This window comes from Seriola lalandi, unplaced genomic scaffold (genome assembly GCF_002814215.2).
Source record: "Seriola lalandi dorsalis isolate HSWRI2012SDOR001 ecotype SW California unplaced genomic scaffold, Sedor1 jcf7180002054385, whole genome shotgun sequence".
NCBI lineage: Eukaryota > Metazoa > Chordata > Actinopteri > Carangiformes > Carangidae > Seriola > Seriola lalandi.
In genome coordinates, this window is record NW_019524938.1 from 139,010 (window position 1) to 160,102 (window position 21,093).

The 21,093-nt window shown below is 40.8% G+C and overlaps 4 protein-coding genes across 14 annotated transcripts in view; 3 read left to right on the top strand and 1 right to left on the bottom strand.

Moving 5' to 3' along the window:
* LOC111657166 (uncharacterized) overlaps nucleotides 1-9,682 on the top strand; it is a 40,579-nt gene extending 30,897 nt beyond the window's left edge. For 4 of the 11 annotated variants that reach the window (XM_087174813.1, XM_087174815.1, XM_087174816.1 and 1 more), the window contains 9 exons: nucleotides 934-960; nucleotides 1,055-1,180; nucleotides 1,861-1,932; nucleotides 2,514-2,684; nucleotides 3,222-3,314; nucleotides 3,548-3,640; nucleotides 3,793-3,885; nucleotides 4,102-4,246; nucleotides 6,048-9,682. In XM_087174813.1, coding sequence (XP_087030939.1) covers nucleotides 934-960; nucleotides 1,055-1,180; nucleotides 1,861-1,932; nucleotides 2,514-2,684; nucleotides 3,222-3,314; nucleotides 3,548-3,640; nucleotides 3,793-3,885; nucleotides 4,102-4,246; nucleotides 6,048-8,971 — 3,744 coding nt within the window. In that variant the 3' untranslated portion in view covers nucleotides 8,972-9,682. Of the gene's footprint in view, nucleotides 1-310; nucleotides 449-933; nucleotides 961-1,054; nucleotides 1,181-1,860; nucleotides 1,933-2,513; nucleotides 2,685-3,221; nucleotides 3,315-3,547; nucleotides 3,641-3,792; nucleotides 3,886-4,101; nucleotides 4,247-6,047 lie in introns of all 11 variants that reach the window. The other 7 variants (XM_087174807.1, XM_087174810.1, XM_087174814.1 and 4 more) reach the window with 5 other exon arrangements.
* Nucleotides 9,683-9,831: 149 nt separating this feature from the next.
* LOC147818958 (leucine-rich repeat flightless-interacting protein 2-like) lies at nucleotides 9,832-12,888 on the top strand. The gene is made up of 6 exons (XM_087174818.1): nucleotides 9,832-9,979; nucleotides 10,116-10,165; nucleotides 11,164-11,284; nucleotides 11,370-11,449; nucleotides 11,534-11,638; nucleotides 11,735-12,888. Exons 1-6 carry the CDS (start codon nucleotides 9,913-9,915, stop codon nucleotides 11,840-11,842), a joined length of 531 nt encoding a protein of 176 aa, XP_087030944.1. The 5' UTR covers nucleotides 9,832-9,912; the 3' UTR covers nucleotides 11,843-12,888.
* Nucleotides 12,889-14,551: 1,663 nt separating this feature from the next.
* On the bottom strand, nucleotides 14,552-17,518 carry tyw5 (tRNA-yW synthesizing protein 5). Its single transcript, XM_023409234.2, has 8 exons — nucleotides 17,329-17,518; nucleotides 16,167-16,321; nucleotides 16,018-16,087; nucleotides 15,883-15,927; nucleotides 15,577-15,714; nucleotides 15,305-15,392; nucleotides 15,020-15,136; nucleotides 14,552-14,920 (listed from the first exon to the last, which is right to left on the bottom strand). The coding sequence occupies exons 1-8, from the start codon at nucleotides 17,407-17,409 to the stop codon at nucleotides 14,601-14,603; spliced, it is 1,014 nt and encodes a 337-aa protein (XP_023265002.1). The 5' UTR covers nucleotides 17,410-17,518; the 3' UTR covers nucleotides 14,552-14,600.
* A 73-nt stretch (nucleotides 17,519-17,591) lies between these two features.
* maip1 (matrix AAA peptidase interacting protein 1) lies at nucleotides 17,592-20,698 on the top strand. Its single transcript, XM_023409235.2, has 5 exons — nucleotides 17,592-18,011; nucleotides 18,136-18,207; nucleotides 19,151-19,277; nucleotides 19,390-19,534; nucleotides 19,627-20,698. Exons 1-5 carry the CDS (start codon nucleotides 17,697-17,699, stop codon nucleotides 19,703-19,705), a joined length of 738 nt encoding a protein of 245 aa, XP_023265003.1. The 5' UTR covers nucleotides 17,592-17,696; the 3' UTR covers nucleotides 19,706-20,698.
* The last annotated feature ends 395 nt before the right edge of the window (nucleotides 20,699-21,093 follow it).

Genomic DNA, 21,093 nt, shown 5'->3' on the forward strand with positions numbered 1-21,093 from the left:
ACATGCAGTTTGATCAGTTTTCTCTCTTTCTTTGAGAAAATACAAAAGTTAAAAGTTATCATAGATAATATGTTTATTATTTGTGTGTTGGCTCTTAATGACTCTTCAATAGAGACGGACAGTCCTGTTTAAAAATAAAAATTTGAGGTAGTAGCTGAATTAGATTTAGGAGTAAACAATAATTTCTAAATAATTCTCTACTCTCAGCATCTTCCAGTGATTTTCTATCTGGCTGCTTTCTGCTGACCTACTCTGTGTTTGGTTTCCTTGTTGTTGTTGTTGTTGTTTCGCCCCCTGGTGGCTCATGTAGGACAACTGTGGCTCTGTTGCCAGTTTTTTGAGGAGTGCGGCCAGTAGCAGTGGCCTCCCCCGGGACCTGGACGACGTTACTATTCCTGACTTTTCAGATGTGAGTCGGTTTGCACCAGCAGGAGGCCGAGGCTGTGAAGTGAGCTGAATTTCTGCTTGGTTGCTTCCTTTATGTGCACTTTGTGTGAAGATGACCCATTCGTCCCATCACCAGATTGTTTGTGTGTTCGTGTTTGTCCGTGCGTGCGCGTAGCAGGAGCAAAGATTGTGAATGACATTACGTTTCAAGTGTTTTTTAACACATTTGAATTTTTGTCGTGGTACGTTGTGGTTTTAATTTCCAAGGTGTTTTGACACCACCCTACTAATTATCTGCATGGTGTTTTATATCAAAATAAACATGTGCCTTTTCTTAATGTGTCCATGAATAGAAAGCAGATCGGAGGACTTGGTGGAGTAGTTTCGTATGTTGCTTTTTTTTTGGGATATATAAAGATAAATCTGCTGAGCTGCCTGTACAGGGATTTTGGGACTTCCTTCCTTCCTCCCTCCCTCAGTTCATCCTCTTGGTCGGTGGCCTTTATATCCCCCTCTGTTCTGACTCTGTTTTATTTGTCTCAACAGGTGGAGGACAGAGATTATCTAGAGAAGGTGAGTTGACCTCTTCACCAAGGGGACGTTACAACATGTTGGACTTTATTTTTGTGCTTTACAATTGATTGTGTAACTTCTCTCTCTTTCTCAGGGATCTCGAGCAGCTTCTGCTTTAACTGCAGCAACCCTCACATCTTTAGGTGGGACGTCCTCCAGGAGAGGAAGTGGAGACACAGCAATAACTGCAGACACTGAGACGTCCATACGAGAAATCAAGGTAACACTGAAGAGATACAGCTTCCTAGAGACACAGAGAGACACTTCCTATTGGATCATGTTTTTAATATTACACCCACACAGAGTCATTGAAAGATAATTGAAAGATATCGAAAAGACTATTGGACAGTCACTCACTAATATGAATATTAAACTCAATTGAGCCAGTTGATGCTTAGAAATTTGTTGTTGTCCATCACAATTTTGGCTTCCACAGTGAATTAAACAGTTTTGTGCAGGGCAAGACTACATTTATATCAATCATACCAATATGTATTAAATGTGTGTTAAGTTACAACATGAAAGTTAAGTCACTTTTGGTTTGACTTGAAACAGCAGCAGCTCTGTGTCACAGTAGAAACCATCCAGAGTTAAATCTCAGTGTTCATACAGGAGGAAATCCAGTGTAGAACAGGCACAATGTAATCTTTCTAATAACAGTTTCCTTCGTTAAATCACAAGTCCCCAGTTGGCACAAGTTAAATAAAAGCATATCAAAAGTGTTCTTCAGTGCAGTTCTGTGCTGTGTTCGTGCCATTTTCATTCTTTCTGCAAAACCCTTCACTGTTCCTGTGATCATTGTCCGGTCACCAAACTCTCGGCTTGACATTTCCTGACGCTGTCACGCTCTGCTTCTCTGCCTCTCTGCCTCCTCACCGCCGCTGCTGCGCTCTTCACCAGGAGATTCATGAACTGAAGGATCAGATTCAAGATGTGGAATCCAAGTACACGCAGAACCTAAAAGAAGCCAAGGTATAAGCCTGAGACCCTCCCACAAATCCCAGCTATCTCCAGACTGTTAACTAATGAGTTTGCAGCCCCTGAATTACACAGGTTACTGTAGTTTTTTCAGTCAAACCAAGAGCACACCGGGTAGTCTAATGAGATCCTGTGTTCTGAGACCTCGTCCACTACAGATCAATAAACCAACTGATAATCTGATGAGTTTAAAGGCTTTTGAATTGAAACTGAAATAAACGCTGTCCATACAGTACTAAAGGAGCAGCAATGGTCGTCCAGACCCAGCACAAACATTGACACACACTGACAGTAGTATAATACTGTGTGCGTAAAGATGCAAACTGACAATTTCACTGGCAAAGTTGTGTTATCATGTTGCTGTCTTTCTTCATTTCGGCGTGTGCATTAGGCTTCACTTCTTTACCTAAATTTTCACTTACCACTTCCAAAGCCTCCGCCTGGTGCATCCATCTGTTACTGCAAACTTACTGTTCGATAGAGGACAGTAAGGCTCCACAGCTTGGTTTGAGGACATGTTCTGTCTGAGCCAGCACCTGTTATATCCTCATATTCTCTCTTTGTGGTGACATTAGGATGCTTTAGTAGAAGTGGAGGAGAAGTATCGTAAAGCCATGGTGTCCAACGCCCAGCTGGACAATGAGAAGAACAACCTGATGTACCAGGTGGACACACTGAAGGACTCACTCATGGAGCTGGAGGAGCTGCTGTCAGAGTCACGCCGAGAATACGAGGAGAAAGTCAAGGTACAGACGGCAGACGTGTTATTTTGTTTATCTAAATGAAGACATTTCTAGGAAACCTGAACGACTCAAAACTTGATGATGATTGAAACTTCCACAACAATGTAGCCATCTTTACTTCTCTGCAGAGGCCTACATGACTTGCAGTGAACAATAACTGCCTCTTTATGGCTCCTTGCGGGTGACAGTGAGGGCCAGAGGCATTATTAATTCTAGTTCTGAAGTTGCATTATCATTGTGTGGTAATGCAGCAGCAAGCAAAGACTAAAAATGTCCTAAATTGAAATAATAATGTGAATTAGTTCATGCATGCATTACAGAGGGAGCTCTTTGACTGTCAGATTAGACCTGCACAACAGCCTTTGAATATATCAAGTATTGTGAAGTCATGTAAACACTTTGCTTGTAGACATGAAAGAATAAATGATCAACATGAAGTGACCGAAGTAGATCTTAGTTATGTTTTAGTTGACTAAGTAACCCTCAGCTGATGCTTCACTCTGACTCTGAACTTCACAAACTGTTTCTTTATCCCTGTAGGAATTTGAGCGAGAGAAACATGCCCACAGTGTCCTTCAGTTCCAGTTCAATGAAATGAAAGAGATGCTAAAACAAAGTGAAGAGCTGCTAAATGTGAGTATTTGTCTCCTGGTGTGAACATGTGTCACTAAGGTGTGAAGATACTAAAGAACATGAACCAGTGACTCAGTTTGTCACTTATAGAAGCTGCGTGTTGAGGTGCTTTTCACAGCTTCCTTTTCTTCTCACCTTTCTTTCTTGTACAAGCATGCACTGAATTTCTCCATTTGCCCCCTCTCTCTCTCTCTCTTCCTCTCAAACTTTGTTTCCCTCTTCCTGGTATTCAGGACATCCGTCAGCTGCGTATGAAACAGGACGGTTTTGTTAGAGAAATATCTGACCTGCAGGAGACGGTGGAGTGGAAGGATAAAAAAATTGGGGTACGGCCAGTGAGCCCTCGTCCTGTAGTTTTGTGTTAACTTAAATTCAGTATCTCCTTTGCATGACACTGAACACCTGCTTTCACTTTCACTTCTTTTCCACACATCTCTTCCTCCTCTGCGCTCTCTCTGCCACTCGGGGCTCCGCTCAGGCCTTAGAGCGACAGAAAGAATACACGGATGCAATCCGAACTGAGCGAGACGAGCTCAGAGAGGAGGTGGTGAAGCTCAAAGACATTCTGAAGGTGAAATCCTTGTTGTTTATTGAAGGTATAAAGTAATTAATCAGTTGTATTCTACGTGTACTAAAAATGTAATATCTGAAAATGTGATATTCCAAATGTTGTTCTTTATTTGAATCATCTTCTTTTCGATCAAAGCCAAATATACAGGATTTGTATCAACTTATTTTCCGTGTGTGTAATCTGTGGCACTAATGTTTGACTTTTCACTTTGTTTAGAAACATGGAATAGTTTTGGGACCGGATCTAAACGTCAATGGTGACATTGGTGAAGCAGAAGTTGACGGGTCACCCAGCGGAGACGCTGCCCGCCAGCCAGCTCAAGATCCTCAGACCCCCCCGACAGAGGGGAACAGCATGCTCGGTAAAACACACTGTGGAATTAAAGCTTTGTTCCCTTTAACTGCATGGCTTGGCATAACATGAGCTGAAGACCTTCAATACAAAATTATTTAGAGTAGAGATGAGACAGAAAGTTCATCATTAATAATATACAAATGAATAGTGAGATTACAAATAACAAATAAAACATACAACAATGAAATGAAAAAACTTCAGTGAAAACAACAATCAACAGTAGTGCAAAGCAATAGCTTGTAATATTATAATAAGAATGAGAATAACATGGGAGAATGACATTAGTAGTGCAAATAATTAACTGTACACATAAATAACTGACTTCACAAATTTTGAAAAATTAGCTGTATGAGATAATAACCGTAGTGCAACATATAAACAGTGGAGTATAGTACTTTGGAGTGACCTCTTCAGCTGTGAGTGCTGTGCTCCTGCAGTGTCACTTTAACTTAACACTTTTGCTCTGATCTTAAAGGATAAGTCTGGTGATTGCCTGTGTTTTTCTTGAGAGTGAAAAATCATCCTTGAAAACTTGGAAACAGAGGGTGACAAATAATAACAGCATAAGGTCCATTTAGTAGCTGCTCTGGAGCTTAAGAGCTCAACTTGTGAACCAGCTCAGAGCAATAAAGGTTTGAACATGTACGACTCTATGGCAACTACACTCTGCCTGCTGAGGAAGATGGACCTAGCTAAAGTAAACTAAATGGGGCTTGTGATAAAGTTGTTTTGTCAGCCTTTTTTTTTTTTTTTTAATTTTCAGCAGGTCAAGTGAAAAGACCAATACCAACAATAATATATCCTACTTACATGTATCATATGTCTATATATTTGCTCCTCTGTGCCATAGAGCTCCATTGTTTCCAAAACCTATTAAAAACACATCAGTGAGCCACACTGTTGCACTTCATCACCATGAACATGCTCGCTGTTTTTATTTTGAGTCAGTCCCACAAACACTGTCCTGCTGTTGTAAATACCCACAAATGCACCAAATGTGTATTAATCCACGGGTTAAAAATATACCCTAAAAATGCATTATTTACTAATGTTTGATAAAGAACTACACTGCCCATATGTTTCATGAATCTAGCATTTAAAAGAAAAGTACATCCGCAGTACAAACCAGTGAGTCCCACAGTCAGAAAGTAGTGAGAGACAGACCGATGGATTGTTTAATGAACTCTTCATGGAACAACATAGAGAATTACCAGGCTTATCCTTTAAATAACATCTATCTGATTGCTTTCCTGTACAAACTAAGTTCCATTATTCCACTCACACACTCACCTTGTCTTCATTACTAATGTTTTGTCTTTCATTATGCTCCTGCACATCTCAACTAATACATATTACTTCTGAATCACCTCTAACTCTGTTAACACAGGTAGTGTTGGTGTGTAAAAGGCCTGTAGTGGCACACTGACACAGTTGAACATAAACTAGTAGTTAACAAATAGTAGCAACTAGTATTTATGTGTAGAGAAAATGGATCTGGATTATTGTCTAGATACTGTAGCACTGTAGTATACCTCAGCCTCAGGCTTCTTTTCTTGTCACACTGATGTTCTGGGATCAAGGACTTCAGCGTGGCTCCTGCCTTTCTTCTTCTTCTTCTTCTTCTTGCGCTTCTCTTGAATCATCTTGGCTCTGTGCTTCTTGCCCACTGAACCAATCAGGTGTTCTGTCCTACCTTGACTTCTGCTGATGCACTTCCTGATGAGAAGATTACACTTTCTGAAAATCATGTCTTGAGTCAACATTTTTTGTGGGCCTTTTATCACCGTGTGCTCTTCATGATCTCTCAGGCAACACAGAGGAGACTCAGTTGAGACGTAGCGAAGGGGAAGAGGTGGATCCAGAGCAGCATCAAGAAATGCTGAACGAGGAAGCCAAAGAGAATCAGTTGAGCTCTGACACGCTCTGTAATGCTGCTGATGTGTCCACACTGGAAACATCTAGTGAAGAACATGCAGAAGAACAACAGACATGCTTACCCACAGCAGAAGACAGCGTTGGAGAAAGTGGCCTCAGCGAGGACCGAAATGTTGACAGTAATGACCATCCAATAACAGAAGCCAAAGACATCATCGTTTGCAGCCCTGAACCTCAAAAAGTTGTAACAAGTGCTGAGGAAACAGAAATTCCTGCAGGTGGAGATTCAGGAGAATCGACTAACCCAGATTTAGAGGAGACAGAAATTAAAAGCAGTGATGATTTTAGAGAGATGTGTAACAAGGTTTGTGAAGAACAAGAAAACAAACAGGAAGATGCTGAGGAAGGTAATTTGAGGAATACAGAATCGTGTCCTCGCCAAGAAGTCGTCAAGGACGTTATGAAAGAAAATTTAGCTCACAAGACCATCTCAGCCGTGTCAAACACCGAACCTCAACCAGAGCTGGAGAACCCCGAAGAGGTGGAGAACGACGAGGCAGAGGAGACCTCCAGTAAATCTCAGAGCACTACTGCTTCAGGGAAGAAGAAGAAAAAGAAGAGGAGAGGGAAAAAGAAAGGAGGGAACCAACAAAAAGACGGCACAGAGAAAGAAAACATCAAAACAAAACAAGATGTAGAAACAGCTACAAGAGATAATGGGTCAACAACAGAACCTAACATTGACAATTCTGTCTCTGAAACCCCAAAGAAATCCAAGGTGGATCAAGTTAAAAAAGAGCAGGACAGACAGGAACTTGAGGAAGCAGATGCAGCAAAAGCAGTGGAACACACTGAAACCTTTTCTCACAAAGAGGCTCTCAAAGAACCCAGAATGGAGCATGTTACAAAAGAGCATGACGAGGAACAAACCCTGGAAACTGAGACAGTAGAAGAAATAAAAGAAGTGGCACCCACTGAAACCCTTTCTCACACCGAAACTCCAGAGGAAATAAAAGTGGATCATGTTACAAATGAACAGAACAAGGAACAAAGTTCGAAAAGTGAAATAGTAGAAACAGTAGAGGCAGTGGCAGCTGCTGAAACCTTTTCTCACGTTGAAACTCTCACAGATTTAAGAACAGAACCAAAAAAGGACGATCAGGATGAAGAACAAACCTTGGAAACAGAAGAAGTAGAAAAAGTGGACTGTATAACAAATCCTCCAGAGGCCGATGTCAGTACCTCAGATCTTATTGACACCTCCAACGGTACAGAGAGCACTGATGGCCTTCTCAAAGAGTGTACCTACAGTGAAGACGATGCTGTGAACGCAGACATCGCAACTAAGGGTGAAGTCACCCAAAGTGAGTCAGAAGTTGTTGATCACGTAGAGGAGGACGTTGGATCTGTTGATGAGATGAAACCTGAATGCACAGCTGAGAACTCAGAAAACAGCCTTGAACCAAACAGTAAGGAAAACACTGATGTTCCAAATAATGACGCTGCTGATGAATCTGTATCCACAAACGGTTCTGAGAGAGAGGACTTCACTTCAGTGTCATTTGCTGGCGACTTAACCGACCATCTCAAAAACCCGTCAGAGTCAGAGCCGCCATCAGAACCATCTGCAGCCAGGAGCCTGCTCAGCGATGCGGTTCCTGAGGAGGAAGGTCCTGAGGAGGAAGCTGAGACAGTTAAAGATGAGGAGGAGCCAGGAGAAGAGACTGAACAAGAATGCTTTTTCCCCAGTGTCATTTCTCCTGCTTGTGATGGTGGTGATTCAGAGCTAAAACAAGATGGAGCACAAAAGGAGGAGCCAAAACAAGACTTGAAGGAACCTGAAGATTTAGTTGAGCCAGAACCTGAAGTCAAACCAGACAGCTCCTCACATGATGAAAAAAGTGACAGTTGGACCGGTGCATCATTGATGAAAAACACTGATGCATTAGATGCTGAAGGGAGGCTGTTGGAGACTGAAACCCAGGTTCAACCTTTAGATGATGTAGAAAGCCAAACATTGGAGTGTGTGGAACAGACAGATGACTCAAATGCTAAAGTATCTTTGGAAAGAGAAGAGATCAATACCACTGATGTGTTACATACACCAGACTCTCCAGAAGACGCTGTGGAGACTGGTTCCTCTGTTGAGCAGGACCTCAGCACTGAAGACACAACCGTAGAAGATCCTGAAAATAAACTCAGTCAAAACGATCAGGAAAGTGAGACTCTTTCTCCTTTGGCTGAGCGCGAGGATTCATCTCAACCCACCCAGCAGGACAGCGAAGAAGAGGACGGTGAAGATGAGGAAGGGCAGTCTTTTGATTTTGATGACCTGGATATTGAAGCAGCCGTAGCAACAATTCCCTCAAAAAATCAAGAACAAGAAGAAGCTGAGGAGGCAGTTGAATTCGACGCTGATGATAGCAACGATGTTAGTTCAGAGCTGTGCCAAAGTAATACCGAGACAGATGAAAACACACACAACAAGACAATTGAAAGCGAAGACGGTAACCAGGTAGATACACTAGATAAAGAGTCGGACGCTGTGCCTCAAGAAAAGCAGAACTCTGTGGCTCATGAGGAAGCCGCAGAAGATGGGACAAGGCAGATTACAGAGGAAGGAAAGGTTGTTGGAGAGTCAGGTGTTGTTGAAGAGAACATTAACCAGGAAACGTCTTTACCAGTAGAGGAAGGATTAGATGCTGTTAAGCACGAGTTGCAGGGTGATGACTTGGTTTTACCAAAGAGTGCGGACCAAGAGGCTGGCAACAAAGAGCCACCGCAGTCAGGGAAAGATTTGAAGAAGAACGGCAAGAAAGGCAAAGGCAAGGCCAAAGAGGACTGTAAGATGTCTTAGTCTGTGGTTGGTTTCGATTTATTTGATGTTCCTTTACTTGTCTTTGCTTAGCTGCGGTAGAATAAATATCTGCAAAATCTCACAGCACTTTGATTATGTCCCAAATAAACATTGGTGTAAGTATGTCTATTATTTTTAAAAATGCAAATGAACAGTCCAAAGTCCAAACATCAGTTTTCATTGAGGTCATATGTGCAAAAGGAGAGAGATAAGGATGTAAACTGCGAGGTAACAGTAGATTTTACTAGTGTACAGTACTGCACCTTACTTCAAGTAACATTTATTTAGTTATTGATGCACACTTGTCATGCTGCTTGTAATGTTTTGTGGATAATATTGCTCTGCAGTGGCTCTGCAACAGTATCACCATCTGTTCTGCTCTACGCAATTCTCATTCCCTCGAGGAACTCATTCATACATGTTTCACAGGTGAACAATAAAAAAACACACACAGATAATAATCGTTAATTCTCATTAAGACTCTAGCAAACTGGTTTTTGCATGTTCCGGCCACAATGTTGAAGGTTGAAATGAAAGATGCATCTGTTCACAGGAGTTAATAAGACAGTGGTTTGATTGCATCTATAAGGACTGTGTAAAATAAATGTATGATAAATACATGTTTGCATTTTGTTGCACTTAATGGAAACGATGAGTGTGGTGCCTGATCGATGAAATGCCAATAAATACCCTGTTGTTACCTGTTTGAAATCTTGATGTAAATCCATTTTTCTACTGAATTTCCTTGTGTGACATCATGAAAATTAAGGCGTCGGCTCTTGGCGAGAAATGTTACAACCATCTTTTTCATCAGCGCATTTATACTGGGATGTCCGCGTGGACATGTGTGGTCATATAGTGTGGATGTAGTGTCTGTGCATGCTAACATCCCCCCTCACGCTCCGCTCCATCACTCCCCCCGTGGATTCCTGCTCTGTTGCATGCATCAACCTCCCACCCTGACCCAGCCCCTCCCCCACACCATCCCCTTGGCTCCTCCCACTCCTGGTATGTTAACTTATTTTTTTCTTTTAGCAGTTGTATTATGTCATAATGATGCATGACGTGTGAATGAATGATGTGACAGAGATGTGAAATGAGCTTTTGCATTGTCATCCTCTCAAATGTGTATTTTATCTTTTAGAGATTCGCCTGAGGAAACTGGTGGATGAGCGTGAAAAAATGATAGATCAGGTGAGTCAGCGATTCGCTTGTTATCTGAGACACTGATGTGGCTGATAATGTTGTTTACCACGGGTTTAAAAATAGTCCCCAAGTGAAAACTCAGATGAATATCAGACGAGAGTGGTGAGTCAGGACTGAGCTCACTGGGTGGCATGTTTCTGCATAACAACAAATATATACTCTAGTTTATTTTGAGTCAATCCCACACACAGTACACTGCTGTTGTAAATACTAATAACTTGCAAAATGTGTATTAATCTGCAGAATGAAAACAGCCCCCAACAAATGGACTGGCTGCTCCTGTGTGTAAAATGTTTGATAAAAACTGCTGTCCAGCTGTTTTCGGGAATTACCTTTTTCTTAAACTATATTTGTGCACTGTTTTTAAAGCTGCTCTAATCTATATTTCCATATAAACAATGGATCGAATTACTACATGTCATGTGAAAAAGGTTCTTCATATTGATCACCCAACTCTGCAGTTAGCCTCAGGTCATAAGGAGCTTTAGTGTCTTTTAGCCCGTTGTTTTGACTCGCTATTTTCAGTGAAAAAGCATAGATAGACTCACTTTGCACATCTGCAGACAAAGATAGCAATTAGCGACCGGCAGACAGACAAAATTTGCAGCTAAGGAGCCAGGTATTTGTCTCAGGAGTTGGTCGAGACAAAATCCAAGCTTAAAGGGAAGTGAATATTGGAAATAAGGTTCAAATGATCCCAAATGTTTCTGTGTGTCTGCGTGAGTAGGCAACTGTTAGCAAAGATGCGAGCCAAATAATCAAGATAATAAGGTCATGTTTTGTAAAATTTGTATGCGATGTTTGTCTTGTTATTTAGTAACAATAATTAAATAAAAATAAATTAAAAAAAAAAAAGCCTGAATAGTGCTGCTTTAAATTACTTTTCAGCAGGAATGAGAATATCTATAGATAATGATGACACCAACACCATAACATGCATTAAGTGTGGCTGAGTGTGTTATTTATCATCTGATGTGTTACAACAGGTGAAGAAACTAAAAGCCCAGCTGGAGCAGAAGTCACAGAAGAACGGCACCGACAGCAGTTCAAGCCCAGATGGTGAAATTGTTGAAAATGGCAACGACCCCAACATAATAGAACTACAGAGTAAGTGCACATGCAGAATGCAGATAAAGAGTTCTGTCGCAGTGTCTCCTGCAACTCAATGTTTGCTTTTGCTTAATCCTTCCAGGAGACTCTAACAGGCAGTTAAGCGACTTGAAGTTCAAACTGGTGAAGGCCGAACAAGAAGTGACTGCTTTGGAACAAAACGTAAGCTGAGAAGAGTCATTAAATTCTTAGTGTGCTTGACAACATGATAAAATTCTCAGTTAAGAAGTCTATTCTTGTCTCCAGGTGACCAGACTGGAGGGTCAGGTGACACGATACAAGTCTGCAGCAGAGAACTCGGAGAAGGTGGAGGATGAGCTGAAGGCAGAGAAACGGAAACTGCAGAGAGAGGTAGAGCGTTGTTGTCTTACACTTGCACAGATTAGGAGCTACCTTATTTAACAGGCTCTTTTTTAATTAGAAATCATTTCACTCCTCACCCAACAGCTGCGGTCAGCATTGGACAAGGTCGACGAACTTGAGTCAAACAACAGCCACCTATCTAAAAGACTGGAGAAGATGAAGTCTAGTCGTGGCATGGCACAGACTCCATAGCACCAACCACCACACATCAGATCCACCTTCTCTGAATCCCTTCCTGGCTGATCACATGGAAAACGAGGCGTCCTGCACTCTGGGTTTCTCTTTCGCCTGCCTGATAACGATGTTAAGAAAAAGAACAAAAAAAAAAAACACAAAAACAAGAAAGTTAGTTATTATATCCACAGAATAGAGAACTCCAGCAAGCACATGTGCCATTTCTTTGTCTATTTTCTGTCTGATCAGAATCCTTCATAGCGTTGTGCACACACCCAGGAAGTACATGAAGCGTGGAGCGGATGTTTGTGTACCTCATGACTTTGGTTGAACCTCTGCACTGCTCTGCTTTTTTTGGGGGGGGGGGCACATGGAGAGCTGACTGAACAGCACCAAGAGGACTTCTCTGTTGTCCAGTGTAGCGAGAGACAAAATGTTGCACTGCCCTCTTCCTGCTGCCTCTCATCGAGACTCAACATATTCACCTGCCTTGCTCACATGGAGGACAGAGAAATTCAGTGAACAGACCCAGTGTCCACGGCCCAAGACTTTAACCTTCAGAGTGCTTTGTGTGCGTGTTGTGAATGAAAGAGCAAAAATGAAGTGTATTTTTCCTTTTCTGACCTTTGCATCCAAAGCCAAACTATTTTTAAAAATGTAAATGTTGAGGTGTGAGTCCAGTTTGTTTGTGTTAGAACCGAACAACAGTTTTTACAGCACAGTATTATCATCGCAGTCAAACAGTCACCAGCTTTCAGCCGTAGATGCTGTATGTAAGGCAGCAGGTTCATTGAATGTTGAAACAGTTTGACCCACAGTGTGAAGCCGCCCGTCTGATATCCAGTAACATCTCTGTGCTGCTTCCCGGTTCATGGAGTCGCTCGCTGGTCGGCTCTCGTGCACACACTTTAATGCTGAGACTGAAGAAATGTGACGACAGGGACTCAAAGCAGGAGACGCTGAACACACTGAGGAGATGCTGCTTCACTGTTTACAAAGCTTTAACATGTTTGTAAGGAAACTTAAAGAACTGTAATCTTTGTGCAATAAAATGTCTAATCATATGGTATCTGCACACGGACTTCTCAGGCCTGGACTCATAAATGTGTGGACACATGAACGTATTGCACCATAGTTTATTCTCCAGATGTTTTCAGCTGTGTTGCCTTCATCAGGGTCGTGTCTGAAGCTGAGACTGACAGTCTGATGGAAAGAGCTGTTGGAAAATCAATTTCAAAGTCCAGTTACCTGCTACTTCCAAGGTTTTTCACCATATCACACAGTCTCCATCAGCAGATGGAGGCGTCATGAGATTGTTGATGTTTAGACTACACAGAATACTGAGCACATTTCCCTAGACTGTCATATCTTTATGTGGCTTAAAATCTTTAGTTTTTAAAAGTGGACAACTTAGCAAACGAATTCAGACTGTTGGGTCCGTGTCTGAGATTGTTTATGCTTTCTTTTTAAAGTCAGTTACTCAATTATGTGACTTTACGAGAAAAAAATCTCCATAAATCCCTGGGTAAAGAGATTTTTTTAAGCTTTTAATTTGAATGGATAAAAGAGGGTTTCTGCAAAAACATTACGCAATAAACATTACTTACAATCCAATATTTGATCTCCAGCGTGTTAACAGGGTCTCTAGATTTTGAAAGAAGCTGGTCCTAAAAAGCTCGGTCTTCTAAATAAAGCATTTGAGTCTGAGGGGGTGAATGAGAAACTGGATATGAAGACATTTTTGGAAATAAAATTGATGGAGAATAATATGAAGGTCAACTACAGACTGACTTCGTTATTATTAATGATTTTAAAGACCTTTTACACACTCAGGTGTTTCCATTTATTCTGGTTAGGACTCTGCTCAGCATGGTGGTGGGTGGAATAGGCTCATATTATTTTGTAATTAAATTATGAGGTCACTAAACTTAATAAAACAAATAAGAATGACTGTAAATCCTCCTGCCCAAACAGGTGCAACAAAACTAAGAGGAGAGGAGGGTCAGAGAGACGTCATGGTCCTGAGGAATCTGATCAGGTGAAATATGTAAGAACTTGTAAGGACGGGCCCTGCAGGTGGATGTGAAGGGGAGATGAAGAAACAATGAGAGATGACAGAGCACTGAATTATAATTTTGAGATTAAACCTGTTTAACGATTAATGTTTCAATTAAATTAAATCTTTTTGTACATATTTAAAGTCAACTGTATTATTGTATTTATGGTAATGCATGTTTTTTTTGTTAAGTAAACTTTTCATTTTGAAAAGACTAATGACTTTTTTATCTAGGATTTATGGTGATATGCAGTATACATATCTCATGAAGTCACATGACTATTCTATTTACAATATAGTGAAACCTGATGCAAGTAAAACATATGGGGAATAAATTACAAGGTAAATTGGAGACATGCAACATGTTCTCACTGTGTTCTCAAAATGAAAGTAACATTTTAACTTATAATATATTCAATCAATTAACTGATAAAACCTGCATCAAAAGAAAACGTTATATAAGTATTTGATAGTAATTAGGTGCAGAAATCTCTTTTTCACAGCTGCTCTTAAAGAAACAGCATAAAAACGCTGAGGTGAAATTTCAGTCGTTATGTGACCGAGATAACACTGACTGTTCCAGAAGACTTTTTAAAGAAAGTCTCTCAGCAGGAAACTAGTGGACAGTTTCCTCAACATGAGTCAAAAAGTCAAATGAACAATGTCAAATATGACACACACATAGATATTTTATTGGTTACTCTTTGTTCCTCTACAGACTCATCCAGGTTTGGTGAATTGCCTGCTGGGTAATGTACTGCCACAGTCTGTCTGTGTATTTGTGGCTGGCTGACTGTCACAGTATGTCCTGTTCTGGATTCGCTGAATCATGCGGCGTCCATAAAAGTCCCGATAGTCTGCTGGAAGTTCATCCAGTGTGTGTAGAGCCCTCTCCAGCGCCTGAAGGGCTCGAGTCGCAGCCACCGGGTCTTTATTACCGTACGGGTCCTTTCTGTCGTAGCTGTCAGCAGGTAGGTGGCGCCAGAACACATTGACACCCACACCAAACTGCAGTGCAGTGGTGTTATGGAACCACAGGGCTGAGGAGAAACAGGGAAACTGAATAATGTAAAGTGTTTCACACACGAAGGTCAATGGGTTTGGTGAAGTGGTTGGTTAATGCGGACAGCTCTCCTTACCGGGGATAAACAGCAGATCTCCAGGCTCCAGCACACACTCGTACCGCTTCGCCTTCACAAAGTCAGGAAACTGTTTCAGATCTGGAGCATCGATGTCCACTACCTCTGATTTATCACCTGATGGGTTACATCAAAATGAAAAGCTATAAAAAAACACTAACAAAAACATATATGTATACATCCAATCAAATTACATCAACATCAGAGCTTTACATAACTGAAACAGACTGATTTACTTTGTGAATACAAACAGGCAGGCAGTGGCGTCTTTCCATCCGTACTTACCTGACAGGTAGAGGTGCAATGCATCCTGGGGGTTGTAGAGGACCACTCTCTTCATCCCCGTCACCTGAGCCAGCAGGTTGTCCATCACCTGAAGGAAATACACCCCAAAAGACAAGAGGAGGGAGAGCGTATTGAGGCTACTACCTTTAAAACTTACTACTAGCTCACTGTTTTTATGAGAAACAACTGCATGAATTTTGCTTTAGATGAGCAAATCTAAGATCTGGGACCAGGGTCATCTCATAACTCCTAACAGCACAGTAAACACTCACGTCATAGTGCGTCCACAGCTGCAGACCACAGGAGCTGATGCGGAAGACACTGGAGAAAAACTGATCAGGTTCAAAGAAATGTGGGACATGAAAATCCTCTGCCAAGTCCGGAAACTGTTTGCTCAGATCAGCAGGTTCCTGAGAGGAAGAGACAGAGAGAAAACATGTGGTTCATTCTGATATTTAAATGTATATGCATGCTGTATTAATACAGATATCTACAAAAAACATATCTGAACTTTATTTTAGTTGTAGCAGCTGTAGCTGTTCCAACTTCCCAGATTTCAAAAGATGAAGTGTAAATACCTTCCTGACGTCCTCTCCCAGCGACCGGAGATAATAGCTCTCATCCTAAAGTCGGACCAGGCAGTTTGTCTCATTAAAGAATATAACATGCTGTCAAAAGAAATATACACCATACTCTTATTTTATGATTCTTACCTCACACAGGAAAAAGTCAGAGTGTTTTTTCTCAGATGCCCTCTTCACAAATTCATTGAATGGCAGAGTTCTGTGTATAAACCAAGAGTAGATGAGAAATCTGCAGGGAGGGAGTGTTGATTTGTGTGTTTGTGCGCGCGAGAACTCACTTGTACACAAAGTTTTTGCGAAGGAAGTCCATCTGAGGTACCGTGGAAACATGGATCTTCACCTCCTTGTCTCCTCCTCTCTGTCCGAGATACTCAACCGTCCACTTCTCCAGACATGGTCCGAGACACACGCCTCTCAGCACGGCCGGCCTGCGCTGGAGAACACAATCATTGTTTAGCTGTAGATGCAGGAAGCTGTCAGGGGACAACCTACTCTACTTATACTTAAGTTGAAGGGGCGCTATTCTGTGGCTCTGGAGGTGAGAAAATAACCCAGATCAGTGATTCCAAACCAGGGGGACTTGTAGCCCAGGGGCTACGCCTGAAGTGTTGTGGGGGTACATAGAAAGATTGTGGAGTAGCTCAGCTTAATTTGAAAAAAATTAATGAAATAATTGAGCTTCCTATTTCTATTAAAAAAAATATATCAATATATTGAGTCGACTGTAACACCTGAACACCATATGTTGAGGGTGTGTAAAAATTACTTAGCAACTGAGCAAAACAGTTAGCTAAAAATAATAGATTGATTAAATAAGATAATCAAACATAATAGATAAATACTTATAGTAACGGATTAACAGTTGAAATAGTTAAAAGTAATGAATACATGGAGAATAGAGAAAACATAGAGAAACATTTGCTAAAAATAATGGATTAATTGAAATAGTTGTGCAGCGGTGCTTGAGTTGATTTGGGGGGTTTTATGTACAGTCTATGAATACACCTGACCCTGATGATGTCATCAGGGTTACCTGGGACTTGGTCTATGAGAGAATGCACAAACTGAGTCTGTAGAGTTTGTAAGATGGGTGGGGGTGTTACTTTGCAGGAAGACACTGAACCAATTGTTTGGTTGAGTCAGAGGTTTGGTTTGTCAGTAAGTTTGAAAGCTCTGATGCTATTCTGATGTTAATGAGTTTAAAGCCTGTTATTCCAACAAAGTTACACCATGAGGAGCAGCAATAGATATAAGATGACATTTAAGTAGGGCTGGAGATAATGATTATTTTCATTATTGATTAACCGGTTGTCTTTTTTAACAGTTCAGTCTATAAAACATAACAAAATAATAAAACATGCAGATCACAGTTGGCAGTGTCGCTGGATACGTGACGACATTTCCTGCAACCATGAAGAAGAAGTCCAGTCTCAGTTTTACCTGCGGGCAGAGCTGTCGCAGAAACACGTCCCTGTCTACGTCTGTGAATATGGGAACAGGTATCTTCTCCTGGAGCTCCATTTAACTTTGTTTTGTTCACCAGCTACTCAGTGAACAACTGAACTCCCCCGGTGTTACATTGTTAGTGTTCCCTCTAGAAACAAAAAACATAACAGGTGAAAGTCGAGTGCTAAAAACAAAATGGCTTATTAATAAATAAATGAAGTGTTAGTTTAATGAATGTTATTCATGGCATCCTAGTCCCGGCATTTTGTCGCATTACTATTTGTATTTTTAAAATATGCTATTTGTTCCTTTCCGGAAAATACAAGTACATGGATAAGAAGACTTCCGACAGGAATTGAAAGATGGCGCTGCCCATGTTAAGAGGTTGTTACAGGTTTCCATCAACACTTAGCTTTACTCGTCTGTTTTCAAATGAACGTATCATCCTGAACTGGTCCGGTAAAACGCGGTCACCTCCTTCATCACCGGCCGGTGCGGCAGCAGCTGTCCGCCCCTACAGCTCCGAGCGGGGCAGAAAGAAACAGACCCATAAGATTGTGATGGTGGGAATCCCGAACCCCTTCATCTGGTTCCGCACCCGGATTTACTACTTCCTCATCAGAACTTACTTCGATAAAGAGTTCAGCATTGAAGAATTCGCGGAGGGATCGAAGCAGGTGTGTCAAACCTGAGAAGTGCAGACGTATTCAGTGTTATTCATGTGTCATTTTAAGCCTTAAACCTCAGTGTGAACCGTGTTCATGAGCTGTTGTTGATGAGGACGTTGTTTCCGTGTTGCAGGCATTCTCTCATGTTTCCAGACTCCTGTCACAGAGTCAGTTTGAAGCTCTGGAAGGGCTGGTGGCTAAAGACGTGAGTACCCGCACATAGTCCTGATGTCTCAGTCTCTGCTGTGTCTTAACTAAGATACACTCAGTGTGACAAATCCTACAGCACATGAAGGCAACAAATCACAGTGACAGTGAAGAGTTTCATGTTGAAGCAGCAGCTGATTTGTCAGATTCCCTCATCACTCAGAAGTTTACATGTGGGTTTTTACATAGCAGACACTTTGGCCTGTCATGGTAGGGAAAGCACAGGTGTAATTTAATATTCTCTTTAATCTTATTTCACATATTCAGAGGCTAGATTCTTGTACCATATTCAAATGGGTGTTTTTGGGAATACATTAATATTTATAGTATATCCCACCTTTATTTCATAATTTATGCTTAAATAGAATTGAGAAAACTATATATATGAGGCCAACTGGAATAATTATTTGTCTTTAACTAAATGAAATAAACTAGTATTGTATTCTCAGAATATTATAATGTCAGAATATGTAAATGAGTGCATGTGTGTGTGTCATAGTGAGCTCTAGAGGGTTGAATCAAAACAGTCAGAGTCTCAGCAGACTTCACATACTCTCAACCTGAACACATTGCTTTGTCATTTGTCGTCGCCCTGACTCTTCAGCTTGTTCTGTAGTGAGATATACAGCAACATATTCCTCATGGAGTTCATGGAAGGCGTGTACAGACCCATCAGGGTGCTGATCAGCAAAAGCACTTATTATACAGAAACAGATCATTTCTGTATAATATACTTTATATCATTGGATTATAATTATTGATGCATTAATAGGCTCAAGGGAAGAGCAACAAAAGTGCTGTGGTTTTTTTGATACACCTACATAACAAAGAAACCAGTAAATAAATGAGATGAACTGAGATGAACCGAAACCTCCAGTGTTTTCATCTAGAATCTTGTCAAGGTTTAAAATATCTCTAATCTAATTCTCACGTTTTTGCAGTTGATTGGGAAGCTGGAAGAAAAGTGCAACCTGCTGCCACTGAGCTACAAGCAAGCCCTCTCTGCAGATCCTGAAGAGATCATGTACACAACACCTGGAGACGTGGGAATCTACTATGATGATAATGGTCAGCAAGAAAGAACTTAATTCATTTGGTCACACAATATGAGGAAGAAGATGATTTTTCTTTATTGTCATTCTTGTTGCAGCATTAATCAGAGTCATTACTGTTTTTCCAGGGAGGAAGTTTGTCAGTATTCTGATGCGTTTCTGGTACCTGACCAGCGCACACCTTCCTGACGACACCATGGAGGGAACTCGCATCTTCCAGGTGGCCATTGGTGAAGAGGTAGAAACGAAGAGACTGCTGACCGCTAATTATGAGTGAGTATATCTCACTTGTTTGTTTGAAATACTAAAGGAGCAAAGTGTTTCTGTGACGAAGAATATCCTCCTGATCTTTGTTTTCCTGACAGATTCCAGAGGGAGTTTACTAAAGGAGTGACACCGGACTGGACCATTACGAGGATAGAACACTCCAAACTTTTGGATTAAGCCGGTTGTGATTTGAGGCAGATGAACCTAAGCTGTTAGTGGAAACTACTCAAAAGACATGAAATTCTCTGTAGTATTTTGTTTTGCAAATTGAGGACGAAACAAGATGATCAAGATTATTCACAGAGGGAAAACAAGACACAGCTCCTGGGCAGGAAGTCAGAGGAAACACCAGGACAAACTTGGATTCATCCACTCTTCACTGATGCTCTCCAAGACATCTGCAGTATGCCAGTGTTTCTGATTGTATTCTTCACAATCTCTAATATCCTAGAAAACTGATGATTAGAACTTGACTAGGTCTGTAAACTTACTTTGGAAGGTTTTGTGCTTTCAGGAATAGAGGAGTCAAATATTATATACTCACAGCCTTATTTGAACTATTACATAACACCAGCTGGGTGGGGTTTACTGCAAAAGACTTAACAGCATAAGCTGATTGTCCTGATGCAATAAACACCTCCAGTCCAATACTCCAAGCAAACACTGAGGATTATTTTCTGACTCTATCTGACCCAACTCTGATGATGTGATTTTAAAATCTGCAACGAGATGTTGTTTTTTTTTTTCATCAGTCTTAGCTCTGCTACTGCTGCACACTTTCATATTTAAATGCACAATGTCTTCAAAGGTAAAAACAGTCAAAGACTTGTTTTGACATCATAAACAAAATGTGAAATCTCTCCCTCAGAGAAAACATGTTTCATGGAGACTGAGTGGTTCCTGATACTGTATTTCCCAGTAGAGAACTTTTGTTTCTCTAGGTATAATTTTAAATTATATATAAAGGTGTTACACTTCAATGTGCCTGACTTTGTGTTCCACAAAAAATGTCTTTCATTGTTTTCCCCACACAGAATAACTGACCTGTTGCAGTCATGTGACTGAGATGTACATGCAGTGTATGCTCTGAATGTTGTTTGTAATGGTTGAAGCAGCTTCATGCGGCTGCAGCAGGCCTGTGATTGTTTTATTAAAGACTTGAGAAATTAAGTATGTGCCATAAAATTCCTGCAGTATTTTCTACCCTCAACATTTATTGTGTTTATGTATACAGTAGCAAGAAAAACAATGTGCGCCCTTTGTTTTGGTCAAATGTCATAAAATGTGAGCTCAGCTCCATCTAAGTCACGAATGTAGACAAACACAATATTCTTAAGCTAATATCACATAAACAGTTATATTTGTGTGTGTCTTTCAACCTTAGTTTCATCAGTCCTTTTTCTTTTGAAAATGTGTGGGAACATTATCCATATGAATAAGCATGAACATACTAAATATGTAAATAGTTCATCAGAATAAGCATATGTAAAAACAAATATACAGTTTATAAACCAAAGGAAAATAAAACTAAATCAAAAAGTATATAACTTACCTGGGGATAAATT

What these genes read in the sequence shown, in the direction of transcription:
- LOC147818958 (XM_087174818.1), top strand. Translation starts at nt 9,913, where the DNA reads ATGCATCAACCTCCCACCCTGACCCAGCCCCTCCCCCACACCATCCCC. An exon ending in GTGAAAAAATGATAGATCAG is followed by an intron (nt 10,166 to 11,163) that starts GTGAGTCAGCGA and finishes GTGTTACAACAG; the next exon opens with GTGAAGAAACTAAAAGCCCA. An exon ending in CAACATAATAGAACTACAGA is followed by an intron (nt 11,285 to 11,369) that starts GTAAGTGCACAT and finishes TAATCCTTCCAG; the next exon opens with GAGACTCTAACAGGCAGTTA.
- tyw5 (XM_023409234.2), bottom strand. Translation starts at nt 17,409, where the DNA reads ATGGAGCTCCAGGAGAAGATACCTGTTCCCATATTCACAGACGTAGAC. An exon ending in TGCGACAGCTCTGCCCGCAG is followed by an intron (nt 16,322 to 17,328) that starts GTAAAACTGAGA and finishes TGTGTTCTCCAG; the next exon opens with CGCAGGCCGGCCGTGCTGAG. An exon ending in AGATCTGCTGTTTATCCCCG is followed by an intron (nt 14,921 to 15,019) that starts GTAAGGAGAGCT and finishes GTTTCTCCTCAG; the next exon opens with CCCTGTGGTTCCATAACACC.
- maip1 (XM_023409235.2), top strand. Translation starts at nt 17,697, where the DNA reads ATGGCGCTGCCCATGTTAAGAGGTTGTTACAGGTTTCCATCAACACTT. An exon ending in AATCTACTATGATGATAATG is followed by an intron (nt 19,278 to 19,389) that starts GTCAGCAAGAAA and finishes CTGTTTTTCCAG; the next exon opens with GGAGGAAGTTTGTCAGTATT. An exon ending in CTGCTGACCGCTAATTATGA is followed by an intron (nt 19,535 to 19,626) that starts GTGAGTATATCT and finishes TTTTCCTGACAG; the next exon opens with ATTCCAGAGGGAGTTTACTA.